This window comes from Cibotium barometz, chromosome 36, assembly GCF_041138505.1.
Source record: "Cibotium barometz isolate CiBa-2024 chromosome 36, ASM4113850v1, whole genome shotgun sequence".
Classification (NCBI taxonomy): domain Eukaryota; kingdom Viridiplantae; phylum Streptophyta; class Polypodiopsida; order Cyatheales; family Cibotiaceae; genus Cibotium; species Cibotium barometz.
In genome coordinates this window covers 41,129,935-41,153,480 of record NC_141081.1, presented here as the reverse complement: position 1 = coordinate 41,153,480, position 23,546 = coordinate 41,129,935, and the positions used below count along the sequence as shown (strand labels likewise).

Sequence of the window (23,546 nt, the reverse complement as noted above, 5' to 3'; positions counted from 1 at the left end):
ATCACATCCATTCTTAGAATGCAAGAGAATCCTTATTTTTTTATTATAAAGATACTCTTTCAAAATAAAAATAATTTTCTTTATGCATCTTCCGATGCATAAAATCAAAATTGATGAGAATAACTCTTTCGAAATAAAAATAAATTTCTTTATGCATCTTCCTATGCATAAAATCAAAATTGATGAGAATAACTCTTTTGAAATAAAAATAAATTTCTTTATGCATCTTCCTATGCATAAAATGAAAATTGATGAGAATAACTCTTTCGAAATAGAAATAAATTTCTTTATGCATCTTCCTAATGCATAAAATGAAAATTGATGATAATAACTCTTTCGAATTAAAAATAAATTTCTTCTTATGCATAAAATCAAAATTACACTTTTAGAATACACAATTGGTGGGGATTACTCTTTTTGCATAATAAAAGATAAAACTTATTTCACCAATTTTTAGAAAATTTTGCCATAACCTCCTTTGTATGACTAACCATTTTGCAATTTTTCTTAACTTAAAATTACTTAAAAATGATCCCCAATTGGTTTTAAGCACTCTAAACTAATCTAATTTCACTTTTAAAAAAGAAACAATATGAAAAGTTTAATTCCAACAATTAGATTACTTAACTAGGATAAAGAAGGGCTGAATTTAAGAATGAGAGAGGGGGAAAGCATTTTCAGCAAGGCATAGCATCAGAGTTTTCAATTTAAATAAAACAAGATTAGAAAAACCATTAAAAGAATAAAGAAAAGGCAAAATTACTAACTTACAAGAATTCTGAGAGCTTTCCTTTGGCTTGATGGTTTGAGGGATCTACTCTTGTTTGCAACAAGAGTGGCCACCAATTCTTTAGAAGAGGGAATGATCAAAACTTAATGAATTATTAAGAAATTCATAGTTCTTGACTCTGGGGTGGAGTAGAGTAACAGTGCATAATACACTATTAAGCTTCAACAAAAGGGGGAGGCTTCTATTTGTAGGAAAAAGTGAGCTCCTAACCAAGCAAACTGATTCTAGAATTTTCCAGATCAGTTTGGTCAATTTTTGTCCATTTTTAGATCAGTTTAGCTTACTTTTTGGAACTAGACTTGAATTAGGAGAGAGGAGAGATGAAATATCTCAATTTTTGATGATTTAAAACTCCATTACACATGTGAAGTAGGTGCCTCATTCATGAGGGGGGGAATTCCCATTTTGAGGTGTCAAAAATCCATTTTTTAAGAATTCCTTTGGTCCTTAGTCCACTCTTCATCTTATGTGAGTATTTACTCATTTTTGGGGGGGATTTTTTTAATTGCTTCTATTTATATTCTCCACACATTTGGATGAATCTGATTGGCCCCTCAAAACCTTAATTTAATTTTTTTGAAAATTTGGACCCCTAGGATAAGGCCACTTCAACAGATTATACTTGATTTCTAATGCACCTTTTGAAAATCTTTTTGAACTTCTGTTTTGGGGGAACTTATTTTAATAAGAGATATTTTTCCATCCAAAAATATCCAAAATCTGAATAACCTCTCTCTAGAACATTTTCTCTCTCTAAGCCAAAATAGGTAGAAACAAGATCTTTTATATTTCTGAAGAGGGATTTGATTAACAGGGGAAGATGCTGGACATCTTGAGAGACTGGGGAGGAATCTTACATTCTACCCCACTTAAAAAACGCAAGATGTCCTCATCTCGCAAATCTAGAGGAGAAAATTTTTTCCCCTTAAAATCCAATTGATTCTGGGTTTTCCTTATAGTCTGGAAAACCCAACAAAATCTTGGGACCGAGATTTCTATCTGAACAATCCGCCATGAAAATTTTCAATTTTATAGAGTTTTAATTTGACACCCCTTTACTTGATCCACTCGGTCAAGTGTTAACAGTGTTGAGATTCAAGCTCGATGTCAATGTGAGCCAGCTATGCTATGTGCTGGCAGATTAGGTAGGAACATGTGTGAGACATAAATGACCGCGTGTCCAGCTGGTCATAGTGTGTGTGGACATTACATTAGGTTTACTTTGTAGTGTGGACATAACACTATGTTGTGTTCCCCTTTGTGTGTGTGAGAGAGATGGTGACTATGGCTTCTCTCCTTCTTTATGGTTGATGATTATGGATTAGGGTTTGCTTCTCTTGTGTGTGTTACATCCTGCTTCTGTTTTTTATCATGGTATCAGAGCCAAGAGCTCATTAGCTGAGTTGTGAGAGTGAGTGAGAGAAGAGAGAAGAAGAAGAAAAAGCTGTGAAGGAAGCCATTGGAGCTTGGAGCAAAGGAAAAGCTGTGGAGCACACACCGGCATCAGATCTGAGAGCTAAGGACCATTGGTGAGTGTAGCAAGACCCCCTCTGCGGATTGCAGGTACCAAAGAGCAAGTTAAGTGAAGATTGAAGGGCACAAAGCAAAGGAAAAATTCTGGTTTTTTCTCTAAGCTTTCATGGAAAGCTTGAAGTGAATGTATACTCTTGGCAAATGTATACACAAAGGCACATGTATTTGGGCTTGCAAATGTATTAGCAAAGTGGGCACAAGCAACATACAGAATCTTGAAGCAGATTGATGCATACAGATTTGATTAAAATCAAGAGAAAGTGGATTTATGTAAAAGTTTCTGGTTTTTCACAAAACCAGTGGACATACCCCCCGTGGAGGATCAATTGCAGGAGCTAGAGGCAAAATTGAGCTAAACCCTTCATACCCAAGGTAGATTAGGTCATTGCTAAGAGGCCTATCTATTCAATTTTGATTTCCCCTCTCTCTACAGCCCACAACAGCAGGCGGCGCTTTTCTATGCAGATTTCTGAAGAGTTTGATAAGATTACATCCTAATTCACTCATTTGGACACCAAATTGAATGCTTTAAAGCTTGGAGAGTTTAGCAAATACATTGCTAAGGCCTTGTGATGCTTGGTTGCAGCTCATTTCATGTATTTGGAGCTCATTGAAGTGATTTATCAGAGGTGTGCAGGTTTGCAGAAATTCTGTCCAGAAACAGAGCATTTTTAATCAAGGCATTAATCTTTGCCTATATCAAATTGGCCAAATTCCTCTGGTACAAGTAGAGTCCTATGAGTTGCTAAACTTTTGAATCAAAAAGTTTTGGATTTGGAGAAGATTTGAAGGAGATAGAGCAATTTTAGTGAGAGGTGGTACCTGACAGGTGCAAAAAAATTCAAACCAGAGGTTACAAAACTTGGTGGTTCTCATTCCCCTTGAAGAATTGGATCAAACCCTTCTAGGATATGTTGGAGCAATGTGTTGGGAAGCTAATGCAAGTTGAATCATTGCATTTGGACAAGATTTGAAGGATTTAGAGCATAATCTTGACTGGTTACTGGCGAGAATTTACTGGCGAAAAAAAACCAGAAAATTTTTTTGTGAAGGAGTTTCATTTGATTTCAACTTTGATCGAGTGTACATTGTTGGTGAACCATTGTGGGATGTTAATGCACACAATTTGCAAGCATTTGATGTGATTTGAAGAGATTTGGAGCATTACAGGTACTTCGTACAGTGTGATCGAAAGGGTACATCTACTCTATTTTTTTGCAACAATGGGAGATGGTCCGATACAGATTGTTGGAGAGAAGCTTGATCGCACTAACTTTCAAGTATGGAAGTTTCGAATGAAGAGTTTTTTGAAAGGCAAAGGGTTGTGGAGTCTTGTCTCGGAGGAAGACCCGGAGCCATACCTCCCTCCTCAACCAAATAATGCTCAGTTACTGGCTCACAAGCAATGGGTAGAGCGGTCCTCGAAGGTGTTGCATTATTTTTCAATATGTGTAACAGATGCCTTGCTTATTCACATCCAAGATGCAGATACACCGAAAGAAGCATGGGGTATCTTGTGCAGAATGTATGAGACAGCCACTGGTGCCAGGAAGATACAACTAAAGCAACAGATTCACAGTGTAACACGAAGGAATCGGAGTATACATGAGTATGTTCAGGAAATCAAGGGTTATGCTGATTCCTTGTCATCAATCCATGCCCCAATGGATGATGATGATTTGGTTGCACTCACGTTGCGTGGTTTAGGCAAAGAATACAAATCTTTTGACACTTCCATCTCAGTAAGGTTGGGAGGAATGCCAGACTTTAATGAGCTTGTGTCATTGCTCATTGTGGAAGAATTGAAGCTTGGCCTTGGTGGTATGAGTGTTACAGGTGGTGCATCCTCGTCAAGCAATGATGAACATGCAAGAAATCAAGCTTTTTACTCATCTAGAGGCTTTCGAGGCAGGGGGAGATTCGCATCACGTGGACGTGGTGGTAATGGTCGTGGATGGCAGGATAGGCCTCCACAGCAGAATTTTCAGCCTTCATATGGTGCTCGAGGTGGTCGTGGTTATGCACCTCAGCGAGGCAGAGGTAACCCCCGTGGACGAGGACGTTGGCAAGGCCAACAAAATTCTATGCAAGATGTGGAATGCCATTATTGTGGCAAATATGGTCATATGGCGAGAGATTGCTTTCGCAAACAGAATGATTTGAGAGGGGGAAGAGCACAACGTGGTGGTCATTATGGTGGAAACTATGCACAACATGGTGGCAACTATGCATCAAGTAGCAATGATGGAACTGCAAATCATTTGTTTGCCATGAAGCATGTTGTGGGTTCTATGACAACAAATGCTGAGAATGATGATACATGGTACATGGACTCAGGAGCATCAAACCATATGACATGTCATGGAGAATGGTTTGAGCACATGAAGCCAATGGATGTGAAGGGCTATGTGGAAACAGGTGATGATACCCAGCATGTCATTACACATGTTGGAAGTGTACCATTGGTCATGCATAATGGTCAGACAAAGTCTATGTCAGATGTGCTGTATGTGCCTTCGATCACTAAAAGCTTGGCCTCAGTTGGTCAAATGGTAGAACAGGGATTACAGGTTAGATTCAATGAGCATGGATGCTTCGTTGAAGACTTTAAACATGGATGTAGAGTGATTGCTAAAGGCAAGAAAGAAGGAAGACTGTTTAAGCTGGATGCTGGAATTCCTGAGCTAAAATCAGCCATGTTCTCAAAGAGCAGGAATGTGGTACAGGATATTGATATGTGGCACAAGAGGATTGGCCATGTAAATATACAGAGATTAAAGAACATGCAAACAAGAGGCATAGTCAATGGATTGCCTAGGTTCAAATATGATGGACATATGCATGTTTGTGAAGCCTGTCAGTTTGGGAAGCAGGCAAGATTGAGATTTCCTAGAGAAGGAAATATGAGTAACAGGCCACTTGAGATCGTACATAGTGATGTATGGGGTCCTGCACAAAACCCATCTATCAAAGGCAGTTTATACTATGTTACATTCATTGATGACTTTAGCAGGATGACATGGATATACTTTCTCAGGGAGAAGAGTGAAGTATTGGAAAAATTCATGGATTTCAAAGCTTTTGCAGAAAAGCAGTATGGCTGTTGGATTAAATGTCTGAGGACAGATGGAGGTGGTGAATACACCTCAAAGGCCTTTGAGCATTTCTTGAGGAAGCATGGAATAAGGAGACAATTGACATGCAGGTATACACCTCAGCAGAATGGTGTGGCTGAGAGGAAGAATAGAGTTATATGTGAAGTGGCAAGGGCGATGCTTAATGAAAAGAGCATGCCAGATTACTATTGGGCAGAAGCATGTGCTACTGCAGTTTATATATTGAACAAAACACCTACAGCAGCCATTCATGGAAGCACGCCAGAGATGCGGCTCACAGGTTATAGGCCAGACATTGGACATCTTAAAGTCTTTGGATGTGTAGCTTATGTTCATGTGCCTGATGAAAGAAGACGGAAATTGGATCCTAAGGCAGAGAAATGTGTATTTGTTGGATATGCACAGGATCGCAAAGCTTACAAATGCTATAACCCTCAAACTAGACAAGTAGTCATCTCACGAGATGTTGTATTCGATGAGCTTGCTAGTTGGTATAAAGCCAAAGATGAGGGAGTCATTGACACACTTGAGGCGAATGTGCCTGTGAACTTGCCATCACAAGCAAGTTCTAGTTCTACTACTATGTCTGGGCCAGCAGCAGAAGCTGAGAGTAGTAGCAGTGTACGTCCATGGTCAGGACGTCTGAGACATGAGAGTGTGAGCACTGGGAGTAGTGCTATGGATAAAGGCAAGAAGAAAGTCGAGGGAATTGGGATCACAGGTTATGAGTCCTCTAGCTCAGAGAGTTTGGATGAGGAGCTAGGGATACCTGTTGTACGCACACCTGGTGTTAGGCAGGACAGATATGTGCCACCACATGCTCGAGTTACAGGTGTACAGAGTGACCCGCATGCATTGCGAAGATCCCAGAGGGTCAGATATCCTGTTGACAGGTTGACATACAGAGATTTTGCTATGCACTATGCATACATGACATCTATGGTGAAGCATGTGGAACCTACATGCTATACAGAGGCTGTTGGAGAGCATGTATGGGAAAAAGCAATGGATGTGGAAATGGACGCATTGGTCCATAATGATACATGGGACTTGGTTGCACTACCAAAGGATAAGAATGTTATTGGATGTAAATGGGTTTACAAAGTGAAGTGCAAATCTGATGGTTCTATTGAAAGACATAAGGCAAGATTGGTAGCAAAGGGTTATGCACAGACCCATGGATTGGATTATGATGAGACGTTTAGCCCAGTGGCTAAGATGGGCACAGTGAGAGCAGTCATTGCTATGGCTGCAGCTAATGGCTGGGAAATGCATCAGATGGATGTTAAGAATGCATTTCTGAATGGAGATTTACAAGAGGAAGTATACATGGCACAGCCAGAAGGGTATGTACACCCTAGATATCCCACTCACGTATGCAGGTTGAAAAAGGCATTGTATGGTCTAAAGCAAGCACCTCGTGCTTGGAGTGATAAGATGAGCAGATATCTTATCTCACTTGGTTTTCAGACTTCTACAGCAGATTCTTCACTCTATGTGAAGAAGACACAACATGGGATTGTTTTACTAGTCATCTATGTGGATGACTTGATTATTACAGGTGATCATAGTGCAGATGTGATGCATGTCAAGAAAGCTTTGAGTGGGCAATTTGACATGAAAGATCTTGGTGAGTTGAGATACTTCCTTGGCATTGAAGTGGTGAAAGATCATGCAGGTACTTGGTTAGTACAGCGCCAATATGCCTTGGATATGTTGGCAAAGTATGGCATGACAGGGTGTAAGCCTATGAGTACACCATTGGAGCAAAATGTGAAGTTGCGGGCTGATTATGGCGAGGAATTAGATGATCCTTCCATGTACAGGAAGATGGTTGGTAGTCTCATATATATGACTATCACACGCCCGGATTTGAGTTATGCCGTGGGGCTAGTCAGCCAGTTTATGCAGAGCCCCAGGAAACCACATTTGGATGCAGTGAGACGCATCATGAGATATGTGAAAACCACAGCACATTATGGTTTATTCTATGAGAGTGGTAAAAGCTTGGACATACATGGCTACACAGATGCTGATTGGGCAGGTAGCGCATATGACAGGAGGTCTACTAGTGGATATGCTTTTACACTTGGCAGTGCTGTGGTGAGTTGGAGTAGCAAAAAGCAACCTACAGTTGCTTTATCCAGTACAGAGGCTGAGTACAGAGGTGCAGCCATTGCTACTTGTGAGGCTATATGGTTAAAGAGTCTCTTGGCAGATTTATGTGAGCCTCTTGATGGCAAAGTTGTCATACATTGTGACAACATGAGCAGTATGCAGTTGGCAAAGAATCCAGTATTTCATGCGAGGACCAAACACATAGAGGTCCATTATCACTTTGTCAGAGAAAAGGTGCTGGATGGTACAGTTGATCTTCACTATGTGAAGACTGATGAGCAGGTGGCTGATATCTTCACGAAGCCACTTAGCAGGGAGAAGTTTGAGTACTTCCGGACTATGTTGGGAGTACATGGGATGAGCTTGAGGGGGAGTGTTGAGAGTGTTGATATCCCAAGCTCATCTACATCTTCATCGGCAGTACATCATGAGCTTGAGAGGGGCTGTTGAGATTCAAGCTCGATGTCAGTGTGAGCCAGCTATGCTATGTGCTGGCAGATTAGGTAGGAACATGTGTGAGACATAAATGACCGCGTGTCCAGCTGGTCATAGTGTGTGTGGACATTACATTAGGTTTACTTTGTAGTGTGGACATAACACTATGTTGTGTTCCCCTTTGTGTGTGTGAGAGAGATGGTGACTATGGCTTCTCTCCTTCTTTATGGTTGATGATTATGGATTAGGGTTTGCTTCTCTTGTGTGTGTTACATCCTGCTTCTGTTTTTTATCAAACAGCAGCAGTCTGCCCCAGCACAATCCACTAATCTCATAGTGATTTGCTGAAGTCATTAACCTCATTCCAGATATACGAACATTATCACAGGGACTCGTCCCATTTATCCTTATTGTGGTTTTGCTTAGTTATTTTCAGCCAAAATTCAGAAATCTTCATTTTTCAATTAGAATCCAAATTAACTCATTAGTTCTTCTCAATCAGAATTTAAAATCATATCAACCACATTCGAATTCATCATTTAATGCTTACAATTTCAAGTCTTAGATTTACTCGTATATACTGCCAGTAAAGAGCTACAGTTACACCCTCGGTATATACGGGTAGTCATGGTCCTTGGAACTATAAGGTAAATACCATCATGTCTAGGCCTCAAGCAAGTCAGGGATTCCATACAATCGCGGTAGTTCCATCTGAAGACCCAATTATCAATTTATGAATTTCAATTTGAATATTAATTTGTATGAATTTTATCACACAATTACAACCTTTTACTGCTTCTTCATAAAATTTTGACATTTTTGGCTTCTCAGTTGATCCTCATTAGCCAATTTGCTCTGATACCAGCTGTAAGATCCGTGACCCCACCGCACAACGAATTCAAGGGTGCTAGCAGCGGAAGTAGCACTTCTTGTGCGGGGCAGGGTCCTACACTCGGGGCCTTGCCCACGGATATCCGGACAAGAGACTAATCCATCGATTTTTCCAAAACTGAACCCGAAAAAACTTCCCTTGCTCGGAAAGCACGGGCGATTCCTCCAGGATAATTTTTCTGTAACGTAGTCAAAAGTCTTAACTAACTGAACTGATCTGACCGAACCTGTAAGTCCCATAGTCAGATCAGGGAAAAGATTGTACTTGGATTATAGAGACCAACACTTTTTTCCTCATTGAGAGGCACAACCATTGATTCTTTTCCATAGAACAATTTTTGTCCGGGATTTACTTCAGCTATCGTACTATACGAAATTGAGTCTCGATTTAGGGATCCATCAGTCCAGTCTAACCCCAACCAGTCCCATGGGTTAGCTAACCGCCCAACCACCGTAGTGATGGGATCCAATTAGGAATTTGGTTAGGTTTTGTCCCAGGTACCAGGGAAAAAAGTTCCCAGGTCCCCTAGTCGGATACTCATGCAAACATAAAACTAGTCACACCACTTACACAACCAATATGAACTTGCCTTTTTCACAGATTCAACAATCTTTAAAACAATTATTTAATGAAACCATAGTGTTACTAATCATTTAATGAAACCATAGTGTTACTGATCATAATCCTCTAATTATCCAGTTGAATCCTAATTTCCAATTCCTTCCTTTATCGGTGTACCTATATTGGCATCATTGGCAACCAGAACGCTCACCACCTGTTCACTCAGGGGCCTTTTCAATAATTCCTAGCTCATAGTACCCAACAATATAATCACATAAAAATATCTAGATGGAATCTCCGTTGAAGATCAGCAATATCAACCAACAGATCCATATAAAAGAGCCATGGACTCATCCGCGTTGAGGACCAGCAAGGTCAATCAACCAGATCCATGCTCGAATTCTCGAATTCAGAAAATAACTCTTACTCCTTGTTCTAATATCTTCCTCGACGTACTCGTGGGTATCTTCGACGACCCAGAGCCCGAGCACCGTATGGTTAGCACCCTCTAGGATCCTTCGCAGGTCACCTAGCGCTTCACTCATAGGCCGCTTCCTTGGTCCCTCATCCACTATACCGGAAGCTCACCATTTAAATCAAACCGAGGCTGGTCAAGACCTCGGCCGACCTTGCTATGCGAGACGTCCAATGAAACAATGAAGAGGAGCAAGCAAATGAAGAGGAGCAACTAGAGCAAGATCCAAATGAAGAGGTGCAAACCAAGGAAGCTGAAAAACAAGTTGAGGAAGAAGACATAGATGATGAAGACATCCTTCATCAAGGGACTTTTAATGATGAGGATGCTGAAATGTACATAGACATAGATCTCTTTGGGGCTACTGATCTTAATGAGGATGATAGAATAGATAATGATTTTTAAAATGATGTATCTTAATGATTATGCAAATAGTTATGACATATTTGTAATGGTTTTATGACATTGAAGGTCCTTTCATTGTTTACCATTGTTAATGTTTACCATCATAATCGCTACTGTAGGAGCAAGTTGATATAGTTTTACCAATGTTGTTTATCATTGTTAATGTTTGTCTTATGGTTCTTTCATTCATTGTTTACCGTGTAATTTTCATTTCGCACAAGTTTGTCATATGGTTTTTTGTCCAACAGGCCATGGGTGACTCACCGCCCTACGACTACAGTCCAGATTTCTCATTTAATCCTACACCGCAGGGCATGAGTCCCCAGCAGTTATATGGTTTTCTTTCGTCCATGACTCCAGAGCAGAGAGCCATGGCTCAGAGTTATTGGGGTTCTGGAGCAGGGACATCTGCCTCACCATCTGGCTTCCCGACGCCAGTTCCCACACCCGTGGGTACGACAGCAGCTCCCACACCTCATACCACACAGCCTTCCACTCCTCTTACAGCCCGATCTACCACCTCTTCACATAGACGGCACTCACGTAGTAGGTCTTCAGGGGGAGGTTGTTGTGGTGGTAGTGCCACAGATGCTGTGACACCACCACCACGTGAGCGTCGTCCTTCGCTCTCATCTGTTGATAGCACACCCATAGGGTCACCTTCCACTCCCTGGGGTGCACATGACCATGACAACAGCAAGATTTACACAATTAGGGATGGGGCACCAATAATGGATAGTGCAGGGAAGGCAATGAAGACACGCATTCGACAATTGTGCACTATACAGTTTCATGACTCTGTCATGACTAAATGGGATCAGCAAGACAAGGGGAAGAAAAATTATATAAATACAAAGATAAAGCAAGAGTTCCAGCCATCTGACCCTATGAATGTCGTCTCTAATGAGTGGATACAGTATACAGCTCGCATTTTGATGGGGCATCGTAGGTCAGAGGCGAGGGACGCATTTAGAGAGGGGAAAGAGAAACCTGTTTGGCTAGATGACAGGGAGTGGGCAGCCATTGCTCAGGAGCTCACCGAGACACCAGAGAGGTTTCAACAACAAAGAGAGGCGGCAAGGGCAAGACTCCAAACAGTAGGGGCTTCTCATCTTGGGAGTGGTGGTTACGAAACCATGCGCCATGAATTCGTAAGTGTTTGTAGCAATTTTATTTATGTAAATGTATGTATGTGGGCTAAATGTTGATTTCTAAAAGTTATAATTGTTAATCGTGTGTGCAGGAGTTGGCCATGAATCGCCCACCAAGTAGGCGAGAGGAGAAGTACGCTCACAAACATGGCCTTGTGGCCTTGTTTGAGATGCTTGAAGAAGAAGGAGAGACCGTCAATTGGGAGGCATTACCATGATGTAAGATGACCTTCAAACTAATGAAATATGATCAAAACATTCTTGAGTATTAATGTTTAATTTAATTTCTTGTTTGTCGATCAGGAAAATATAAAAACGAGCACGGTTGTTTTTGTGCTCTATTTTAGACAGAATGGTGCTGTCTGTTTGCTGTTGTTGATCCTGCTCATTGCAGGCAGCTAGGCAATAGCCAGGCAGCACTATTCTGCCCAAAAAAAAATTTCTGCTACAGCGTCGGTATATACCCCGGTACTGACGTCGGTATATGCATTGGTATATATCTCGGTATTTTAGTCGGTATACACCCCGGTACTTACCCCGGTATATAACACGGTATATGCACCGGTATAGACGCCGGTTTATGCGCCGGTATTACCCCCGGTGAGCGTCGGTATATGCACCGGTATAGGCGCCGGTATTGTTACCCGACGCTTATACCGACGCTGTGGTTCCGGCGCTTATACCGATGACGGGGCTTTTTTAGACCCCGTTAAATAGCGTCGGTATAAGCACCGGTATTAGGCTAACATGTAGTAGTGTATGGCATCATTGGCAACCAGAACGCTCACCACCTGTTCACTCAGGGGCCTTTTCAATAGTTCCTAGCTCATAGTACCCAACAATATAATCACATAAAAATATCTAGATGGAATCTCCGTTGAAGATCAGCAATATCAACCAACAGATCCATATAAAAGAGCCATGGACTCATCCGTTGAGGACCAGCAAGGTCAATCAACCAGATCCATGCTCGAATTCTCGAATTCAGAAAATAACTCTTACTCCTTGTTCCAATATCTTCCTCGACGTACTCGTGGGTATCTTCGACGACCTAGAGCCCGAGCACCGTATGGTTAGCACCCTCTAGGATCCTTCGCAGGTCACCTAGCGCTTCACTCATAGGCCGCTTCCTTGGTCCCTCATCCACTATACCGGAAGCTCACCATTTAAATCAAACCGAGGCTGGTCAAGACCTCGGCCGACCTTGCTATGCGAGACGTCCTCCGTTGACTCTCCGTCAAAGCAGTTGCAACTTTAAAAGATAGGTATCCACATGACCTTATTCACAAGACGGTCAAAATGCTTCCCCAGCATTCTTGAACAAACAGTCATTTAAAAACAGATTTCATAAACAAATACAGTTCCAATAATATTTCCATATTTTCTCATTACTCCGCATCCTTTCACATTAGACCCCATCTTTTTTCATCTTACAACAATTATATTTTCACATTGCTCCGCATCCTTTTCACATTACTCTGCATCCTTTCACATTAGACCCCATCTTTTTTCATCTTACCACAATTTTATTTTCATCATCGATCCCTATCACATCACATCATTCCTACATCAAATCACATCCAATCGCATCATCCACACATCAATTCACATCATCCATACATCCATCCACATAATTCCACACGTCAATCCACATCATTCAAACATCCATGCACATCAATCCACATTATCCACACATCAATCCACCTCATCCATACATCCATCCACATCTACCACATCAATCCACATCCTTTACTCATCATACACACACCAATCCACATCCTCCACATCAATCCACACGTCAATCCACATCATTCAAACATCCATGCACATCAATCCACATTATCCACACATCAATCCACATTATCCACAGTATCCACATTATCCACCACCTCATCCATACATCCATCCACATCATCCACATCAATCCACATCCTTCACTCATCACACACCAATCCACATCATTCACATCAATCCACATTATCCACACATCCATCCATATCTTCCATACATCCATCCACATCAATCCACATCATCCAAAAATCCATGCACATCAATCCACATTATCCAAACATCAATCCACCTCATTTCATAAGCATTCCCATTCTCATCTAATCACATATTTTTCTATCTCATCACTTATTTCCTCATTTATCCTCATCACATCTCACCCACTTGCATCTACCCATATATCTCATCACTTCACATACATTAACATCTATCCAGTTTATATCGCATCTTATCACATTCATTTCTCATCACATCTCATTCATTCACATCCTGATTCACATGCTAACACATTCATTCATGTCCCTTATCATTCATTCACATTTCGATTCACATCCCATCACATCCATTCACATCCCTTATCATTCATTCACATCCTATATCATTCATTCACATCCCGATTCACATCACATCACATGCATTCACATCCCTTATCATTCATTCACATCCCGATTCATATGCTATCACATTCATTCACATCCTATATCATTCATTCACATCCCTTATCATTCATATCTATCCAATTTACATCACATCTCATCGCTTCAATTCTCGTTCATATCCATTACATTTACATCCACATATATTCTCCCACATCCATACTTATCACATACACATCCACATATATCCTTTCACATACATCCACATCCATACTTATCACATACACATCCACATCTATCCTTTCACATACATCCACATCCATATTTATCACATACACATCCACATCTATCCTTTCACATACATCCACATCCATAATTATCACATACACATCCATTCTTTCACATACATCCACATCCATCCTTCACATACATCCACATCCATACTTATCACATACACATCCACATCTATCCTTTCACATACATCCACATCCATACTTATCACATACACATCCACATCTATCCTTTCACATACATCCACATCCGTATTTATCACATACACATCCACATCTATCCTTTCACATACATCCACATCCATTCTTATCATCCATTCTTTCACATACATCCACATCCATCCTTCACATACATCCACATCCATTCTTTAACATACATCCACTTCTATTCTTCACATACATCCACATCTGTCCATCCATTCATTTCCATCTATCAGATTCACATTACTTCTCATCACATCTATCCATCCATTCATTCTCATCTATTTGATTGGGACTTCACTTAGGGATCGCTTCGTCGGCCCTCGCCCATCGTACCGGAAGCGTACCATTTTTTAACCATACCGAGGCTTGTCAAGACCTGGGCAGGCTTTGCCGCGTGAGCCGTCCTTTGAACACTCCTCGCTAGTTGTTTGCAAAACGGAACTTCCCTTAGAAAAACATATACCAAATGCTCCCTCCAGCATTCTGGCATAAGACAGTCCTTTAAGAAAACAGGGTTTCTAAGCAAGTTTTTAGTTTGATTTTCTTTTGAATACAAGGAGTATTTCTTGAATCAGTATCCCCAAAACTTTTTGATCGGAATTCTGAATTTCATACCAGAATTCCTCGAATTCTAATACCTTGATCCACAGATCAATTCGAAGGGTCTCAAACTTAGTTTCAGATTTGACGGGAGTTTTGAGTGTATTTTTCTAAATTGGTCACACCTTTCCTCGAAATTGATGAAAGAGTTTGGTCTTGGTCATAGTCTGATTCAAGGTTTGAGTCGGATAAGATTTTTCCTGAACTATCTTTCTCGAAAAGGTTTGATAATTTAGTTACTATTTTACTGAATTTCTTTCTTTGAATATTCACTTAACTGATTTCTAAATTAGTTACGAATTCCAATGAGGAATAAATTAATCATTTATATGAATATTTTGATCTCGATAGATTTCTTGAATTTTCTTTTTACAATCCGTGTGAATATAAAACGATAGAAATTTCTCTCTTAGAGTATTTCATTATTCATTTATCAAATACTCATAGAATTTAAATATAGAATTTAAGAGAATTCTAATTTTGATATAAAATTCTTTATGCATCTTTTTATGCATAAAAATCAACTTCAATGGGAATAACACTTTTATAAAAAAAATTCCTTTTATGCATAAAATCAAATTTAATAAGAATAATACTTTTAAAATAAAAAGGATTTCTTTATGCATCTATTTATGCATAAAAATCATTTTTTATAAGAATAACGCTTTTATAATAAAAAAAATCTTTTATGCATCTTTCTATGCATAAAAAATCAAATTTAATAAGAATAACACTTTTGTAATAAAACAAATTTCTTTATGCATCTTTCTATGCATAAAAATCAAATTTAATAAGAATAACACTTTTGTAATAAAAAAACTTCCTTTATGCATCTTTCTATGCATAGAAATCAAATTTAATAAGAATAACACTTTTGTAATTTAAAAAAATTTCTTTATACATCTTTCTATGCATAAAAATCAAATTTAATAAGAATAACACTTTTGTAATTGAAAAAATTCCTTTATGCATATTTCTATGCATAAAAATAAAATTTAATAAGAATAACACTTTTATAATATAAAAAAAATCTTTTATGCATCTTTCTATGCATAAAAATCAAATTTAATAAAAATAACACTTTTATAATAAAAAATTTCTTTATGCATCTTTCTATGCATAAAAATCAAATTTAATAAGAATAACACTTTTGTAATTTAAAAAAAATTCCTTTATGCATCTTTCTATGCATAAAAATCAAACTTAATAAGAATAACACTTTTGTAATAGAAAAAAATCCTTTATGCATCTTTCTATGCATAGAAATCAAATTTAATAAGAATAACACTTCTATAATAAAAAAATTCTACTATGCATCTTTCTATGCATAAAAATTAAATTAATAAGAATAACACTTTTGTAATAGAAAAAATTTCTTTATGCATCTTTCTATGCATAGAAATCAGTTTTAATAAGAATAACACTTTTATAATAAAATTTTTTTTCTTTATGCATCTCTTTATGCATAGAAATCAAATTTAATAATTAATATCAATGATATCCATGCATATTCATAGGTGAATATGTACATGGAGTAATTAGAATATTTCTTTTAGATGCAAAAATGGTGGGAATTACTCTTTTGGAATAACATAAAAATAAACTTTCTTTTTCACAGAATTTTGGGAAAATTTTACCATAACCTCCTTTGTATCGCTGGACCATTTCTCATTTTTTATCTTTCTTCACTTAACTAACCCAATTTAGAATTATAGAACTCTAATCTCCAATTCACTTTGGAGAGGATGAGGCCAAAAATAATTGAAATATTAAAAAATTCAATGTAGATGGCTCATCACCACCCTGTTTACTAGTGATGCATAGTTACCTTGTTGTTGCAACTTTTTACTTTTAATGTCATTCTTCTTTTATTCTTTATCTCCTCCCTACATTTGGATTAATATCATTGGCCTGTCAAACCTTTGTTTGGACCTTAATCCAATTTTTTTGGAAAACAGGGGTCCTTAGGCTAAGGTCTTTTGTGCACATTATAATTTATTTTTGATGCACCTTAGGAATTTCTTTTTAAACTTCTGTTTTGGGGGAATTTATTTTAATAACAAGGGATATTTTTCCATCTAAAGATATCTAAAAACTGAATTACCTCTCTTTAGAATATTTTTTCTCTCTAGGCCAAAACAGGTAGAAACAAGATCTTTTATTATTTGAAAAGGGGATTGATTACAAGGGAAGAAACTGGACATCTTGAGGGGCTGGGGAGGAATCTTACATTCTCTCCCACTTGAAAAACGCGAGATGTCCTCATCTCGCAAACTGGGGGTAATCCCGTATCAGTTCGGCTTCTTTCTCCCAAGTGGCGTCTTCAAAAGGATAGAACTTCCATTTGACTAACAATTCTCTCAAAATTTTGTTCTTGAGAACCTTCTCTTTAACATCAAGGATTTCTTTAGGTTGGAGTTCCATCTGCCCTTGGGTTGAAGAAGTTAAGAGTTCATCATTAAGCACATGATTCGGGCTCGGTACATACTTCTTAAGTAGGCTGACATGAAATACATTATGTACTTTGAGATGAGGAGGCAGAAGAAGTTCATAGGCTAAGTCACATACTTTCTTTGTAATTAGATATGGCCCACAGTATCTAGAGGATAACTTCTTGTACTTCCCAAGAGATAGAGAACTTCTTTTGGGGCGTACTCAAATGAAGACCATATCTGCTTCTTCAAATTTCCTGCCCCTGACCTCTTCTTATTACATCCTTTTTTAGTCCAGGCCAAAAGAAGCTTTTCTTTACAGACATGTAGGTCTTGATGAAACGTGGATGTCCTGCTATAAGGCTATCATAGGCTTCATTCAGAATTTGACCCTTAGTTCCCTCATCATTGGGAATGCATAGCCTATTATTATAATACATAATTCCTTCATCTAGGTTGTAACCTTGAACTCAGTTCAGCTCTTGAGGAGTTTTGCTTTCTTGCATAAGTAGGGTAGCAATAGGGCCAAAGAATCTATCTTGCATGATCTTCTCTCTTGCCTCATTAATCAATGGATTTGACACCACTGTGATTGCAAGCAAGGAGGCTTTTCTGCTGAGGGCATCTGCAACCACATTTTCTTTGCCTGGGCGATACTTCATTTCAGAATCAAATTCCTGTAGGGTCTGCATCCACCTTCTTTGGCACATGTTGAGATCCTTCTGAGTGAAGATCCACTTTAAACTCTGATGATCTATCATCAAATCTTTGACCCAGTAGGTAATGTCTCCACAACTTTAGGGCATAGACTACTGAAAGTAGCTCTAGGTCATGGACAGCATAATTTCTCTCATGCCTTCTAAGTTTTCAGGATTCATAGGCCACTGCATGACCTTCCTGCATGAGCGCATCTCCCAGGGCAAAACCACTGGCATCAGTTTACTACCTCAAAGGGTAGAGAGAAATTTGGCAACTTTAGAATGGGATTGGTTACCAAGGCCGTCTTTAGCTTATCAAAAGTGCTTTAACACCTGGCAGACCATTGAAATGAGGTATTCTTCTTGAGAAGATTAGTTAGGGGGGAAGCTATGAGAGCATACTTAGGTATAAAAATTCTATACCAACCAGTTAATCCCAAGAATCCCCTGACTTCTTTCACTGTCTTTGGTTCAGGCCAATCTATGACTACTTGGACTTTTGCAGAATCTGGAGAAATTCCGTCTTTGGATACCAGAAAGCCCAACCAGAAAGCCCAAGTATTCAACATGGTCAACAGAGAAAGTGCATTTGCTCTTTTTTGCAAAGAGTTGGTACTTCTTTAGAATCTCAAGAACTTTATGGACGTGAGCTTCATGGTCAGGTGCATTCTTTGAGTAAATCAGAATATCGTCAAAGAAAACAAGAACAAAATCATCCAAGTATTCTCTGAGAATGTCCTGCATTAGGCGATTGAATGTAGCTGGGGTATTTGTCAATCCAAATGGCATGACAGTAAATTCATAGTGCCCATAGTAGCGAGTATTGATGGCTGTTTTCGAGATATCTTGATCATTAATCCTGATCTGGTAATACCCTAATTTGAGATCAATCTTTGTAAAGATCTGGGCTCCATTTAGCCTGTCTAGAAGCTCATCAATTCTGGGGATATGATACTTATTCTTAACTGTCAGCTGGATTGAGACCTTTGTAATCCACACAGAGTCTTAACGTTCCATCCTTCTTTTTCTGAAAGAGAACTGGCGCTCCCTAAGGTGAAACACTGGGTTTTACAAACCCTTGTTCTAATAGCTGCCTAAGCTATTCCTTGAGTTCAATGGCTTCAGGGAATCGCATTTTGTACGTGTGTTGGGCTACTGGCTGAGATCCAAGTGTCAATTTTATCTCATGATCTACTTCTCGAATCGGAGGCATCTCAGTTAGCTCTGCTGGGAATAAATCATCATACTCACTTAACCATTCTGGTTCTTTAGCCTTTAACTTTGTGTCTACCAGATTCATTTTGACAACATAAATGAGCTGCTTCTTTCTAAGTCCTTTCAAAAACCTAGAAGCTTTTACTAATTGCAAATCTGGGGATCCAAAAATTCTAGTTCCTTGAACTTTGTTCCCGTGAAGGTCACGGAAGGAAATGGTTCCATTGTGACAGTGAATGTCAGCTTGTTGATTTTTGTGGAGCCAATCCATTTTAAGGATTCCGTCATTCAACTTGCATAGGTTTCCCTGATTTCTGTTCTAAGACTAGCTTACGCAAACATACTGGGGAAATAAATGAATGAGTACTGCCTGAATCAATCAAAATCTTAAATGGCTTACCCTTATACTCAGCTAGAGCATGGATGACAGAGAATTGACGATTTGGCCCTTATACTCAGCTGGAGCATGGATGACGATTTGGCCCTTGGCTTTCAATTACGGTATAAATCTGACCTCTTTCCTCTGTCACTACTTCTGCTATTGTAGCTACTCTGGCTACTGCAGATTGGGGTGGAACTCTTTCTCTTTGGTTACCCTAGTTATGGGAGGGAGTTCTGAGATTACTCTGAACAAAGGCAGATGGTTGAGCTGGAGTCCTCCTGGGGTTGCCTTGATTTTGGTGAGACATTTGACTGATACGAAGGGGCTGGTCTCTGCACTCTGGGTCCTTGACTTCCTTGTCCTCTTGACATGGCAGGAGTCGGGCAGAAAATTTCTTTATGCATCTTTCTATGTATAGAAATCAATTTTAATAAGAATAACACTTTTATAATAAAAACAATTTCCTTTATGCATATTTATAGGTGAATATGTACATGGAGTAATTAGAATATTTCTTTTAGATGCAAAAATGGTGGGGATTACTCTTTTGGAATAACATAAAAACAAACTTTCTTTTTCATGGAAAATTTTGCCATAACCTCCTTTGTATGGCTGACCATTTCTCATTTTTATCTTTCTTCACTTAACTTAATTAACCCAATTTAGAATTATAAAACTTTAATCTATATAATTTTCTAAATTCAGGAGAGTAAACAATAAGAAGAGTTTAATTTATCACTTAGTTAATCTTTCTAGGATTAAGAAAGGTTGGAATGTAAAGAAGAGAGTAAACAATAAGAAGAGTTTAATTAATCACTTAGTTAATCTTTCTAGGATTAAGAAAGGTTGGAATGTAAAGAAGAGAAGGGGGTGGCATTTTCATCAAAGGCATAGCATTTGAATTTAATTCAGTCATTTGCAAAACATAAAAATCAAGAAAACCATAGATTTTTCATTAAAATTCGTAAACAAAGTAAAAAAATTAGCTTACATAGAGCTTGTAAGCTCTCCTTTGGCTTGATGGATTGAGGGTTCTACTCTTTGTTTGAAGCAATAGTGGCCACCGATTCACTTTGGAGAGGATTAGGCAAAAAACAATTGAATTATTAAAAAATTCAATGTAGATGGCTTAGGACAGGAGTAGAGTAACAGTGCATAAACACCATTAAGCTTTTACAAAAGGGAGAGGCTTTTATTTATAGGAAAAAGCGAGCCTCTAACCAAGCAAACTGATTGTAGAATTTTCCAGATTAGTTTGGTCAATTTTCCAGATCAATTTGGTTAATTTTCGACCATTTTTGGGTCAGTTCAGCTTACTTTTTGGATCTAGATTTGAAACAGGAGAGAGGAGAGATGAAAATATCTCATTTTATTGATTAAAAATTAGGCGTAATGATGAGAAAAAGGCAACTACTTCATGAGGGGAGATCCCCACACTGAGGTGTTAAAATTCAGTTTTTTAATTCTTTTCTTTGGTCCTTAGTCCACTCTTCATCTCATGTGAGCATTTACTCATTTTTGGGGGGTTTTTCTTTTATTCTTCAATTTATCTCCTCCCTACATTTGGATTAATCTCATTGTCTTGTCAAACCTTTATCTGGACCCTAATCCAAAATTTCTAATGCACCTTAGGAATTTCTTTTTAAACTTCTATTTCGCGAGAATTTATTTTAATAAGAAGGGATATTTTTCCATCCAAAGATATCTCTCTCTAGAATATTTTCTCTCTCTAGGCTAAAACAAGTAGAAACAAGATCTTTTATTATTCACAAAAGGGGATTGATTACAGGGGAATTGAGGGGCTGGGGAGGAATCTTACATAGGTGAGCTTTTGGAGAACCCCACTACATACAAGCGCATAGTGGGTAGCTTGATCTACATGACTATTACTAGGCTAGAATTGAGCTATGCTGTTGGACTTGTGAGTCAGTTTATGCAAGCCCCTAGGAAGCCAGACTTGGATGCGACTAGACAGATTCTCATGTACATAAAGTCCATAGTTGATTATGGAATTTTCTATGAGGCTAGTATAGAGATACACGTACATGGGTACACAGATGTTAATTGGGCTGGTAGTGTTATAGAAAAGAGATCTACCAGTCATTTTATTTTCTCATTTGGGAGTACTGCTATGAGTTAGAGTAGTAAGAAGTAGCCAATAGTTGACTTGGCGAGTACAGAGGCAAAGTAAAGGGGTGTTGCTATGTGGTAGCTTGGTTTCGAAAGCTACTTTGGTGATATGGATTATGAGCCTATGGATAGGGAAGTTGTCATTTATTGTGGCAACATGAGTAGCATATGATATGCTAGTAACCCTGTATACCATGCTAGAATGAAGCACATTGAGGTGCAGGGAGAAGGTTCTAGCAGCAGGTGATGTAGATCTAGTATATGTCAGCATGGAGGATTAGGTGGCTGACATCTTCACAAAGGCATTGGGCACAAAGAAGCTCCATAGGTTTAGGAGCTTACTTGGAATGCAGTGTGTGGAGTTGAGCTCGAGGGGGAGTGTTGAGATATCGAGCTCAACTAGTGCTACAGTGGACATTGATGACCCGCTTGGGTGACAGCTTCCACACTTATGCCACCGGCATGGTTGGTGAGATCATGGTTGATATGGCACCAGTGGATGATAGGCTGTGTGACATCCACTTTGGAGTACTAGAGTTATGGCATAGTTATAGCACCAGCTCAGATAGTCGGGTTCACACTATAACTGACCACTTTGTATGTTGTTATAGGAGAGTACTTTCCCTTTATGTATGTGCTCTTATCTTTTAGCCATATGGTTGTAGAGAAGAGAAGAAGATAGAACAAAATTCAGCCATCCATCTCTCTCTTGCGTCTTGCACTCTCTCGTGTGTGTGTGTGTGTGTGTGTGTGTTCTTGCAAGGAACTCAAGCTCTCTCTCTCCCCCCACATTCTCTTTATGTCATCTAGAATGACAAAATGTTGTAACACCCGACACCAACTATGAAGGCTAAGCACTATGGGGTGTAACTAAAAAAAGAAGATGTCAGCAGAGTCAGGTTACATCACCCCTTAATATTTCCATAACTAGTGTAGGGTTATAGCAGAGCTAGGTTAGTAAGGATTATGTCACTCCTTAATATTCCCATTACTAGTGTAGGGTCAACGTCCCTCTCTGTATTCTCATGTATGTGGGTTAAATCTCTTGAACTGAGGTCTTTTGTTAGATTAATTTCATATTGAAGAAGAGAGAGCATTAGTGTAGATAAAAACAAGGTAAGAGTTTGAGGGGAGGGGCTCAAGAAGTCACCGGCAAAGAGTCTATCTCCGAAGCACACTCGATGAGTTGACGTAGCTCGTCGGTTTGGTCACTCCTTTGAGGGTGTTCCTGGAGGGCTAGATTTTTTCTCCAGTTCCTGGATTTTGGTATCTTTGTCGTTGTTGATGAGTGTGGAAATTCTCACCTCATGTACTTCCCGAGCTGGCTAGTTCTGTGTATCGTCTTTTAGCTTCTTCTTTGGGGCAACCCTTTGGGTGGTGGCTTGAGCTTGAGCCTTCTGTACTTGCTGTAGGTGATTCTATGCCAAGGTTTGGCTACTGTTTAGTTGCTAGTTCACATGCTCAAGAACTTGTTGGTGGCTTACCAGCATCTGATCCATTACCTTTTTCTTTCATTGATAGCCTCATTGAGGTCTCTTAGCATTTATGCTTGTGCTTTGTTCAACTGTTCCCATTTTGTTTGGAGGCTTGCCACCTTCTGCTTTGAGGTAGTAATTTCTTCCTTGAGCTCATTGATTTTCCTAGTGTACCCCTCTTCTTTGGCTTGGAATGTGGCATGTGTGTCCCTTAGCACATCTCATCTCATTCATTCTTATCCCGATTCACATCACATCAC

The 23,546-nt window shown here is 39.1% G+C and overlaps 1 protein-coding gene across 1 annotated transcript; it reads left to right on the top strand.

Annotated features, from left to right (window-relative positions):
• Positions 1-11,203: 11,203 nt before the first annotated feature.
• On the top strand, positions 11,204-11,707 carry LOC147617899 (uncharacterized). The gene is made up of 2 exons (XM_086775597.1): positions 11,204-11,476; positions 11,569-11,707. Exons 1-2 carry the CDS (start codon positions 11,213-11,215, stop codon positions 11,692-11,694), a joined length of 390 nt encoding a protein of 129 aa, XP_086631723.1. The 5' UTR covers positions 11,204-11,212; the 3' UTR covers positions 11,695-11,707.
• Positions 11,708-23,546: the final 11,839 nt, after the last annotated feature.

Bases quoted from the DNA above. Each gene is read 5' to 3' on its own strand.
- LOC147617899 (XM_086775597.1), top strand. From the start codon at position 11,213: ATGAATGTCGTCTCTAATGAGTGGATACAGTATACAGCTCGCATTTTG. The intron at 11,477-11,568 runs GTAAGTGTTTGT...TCGTGTGTGCAG, and splicing joins AAACCATGCGCCATGAATTC to GAGTTGGCCATGAATCGCCC.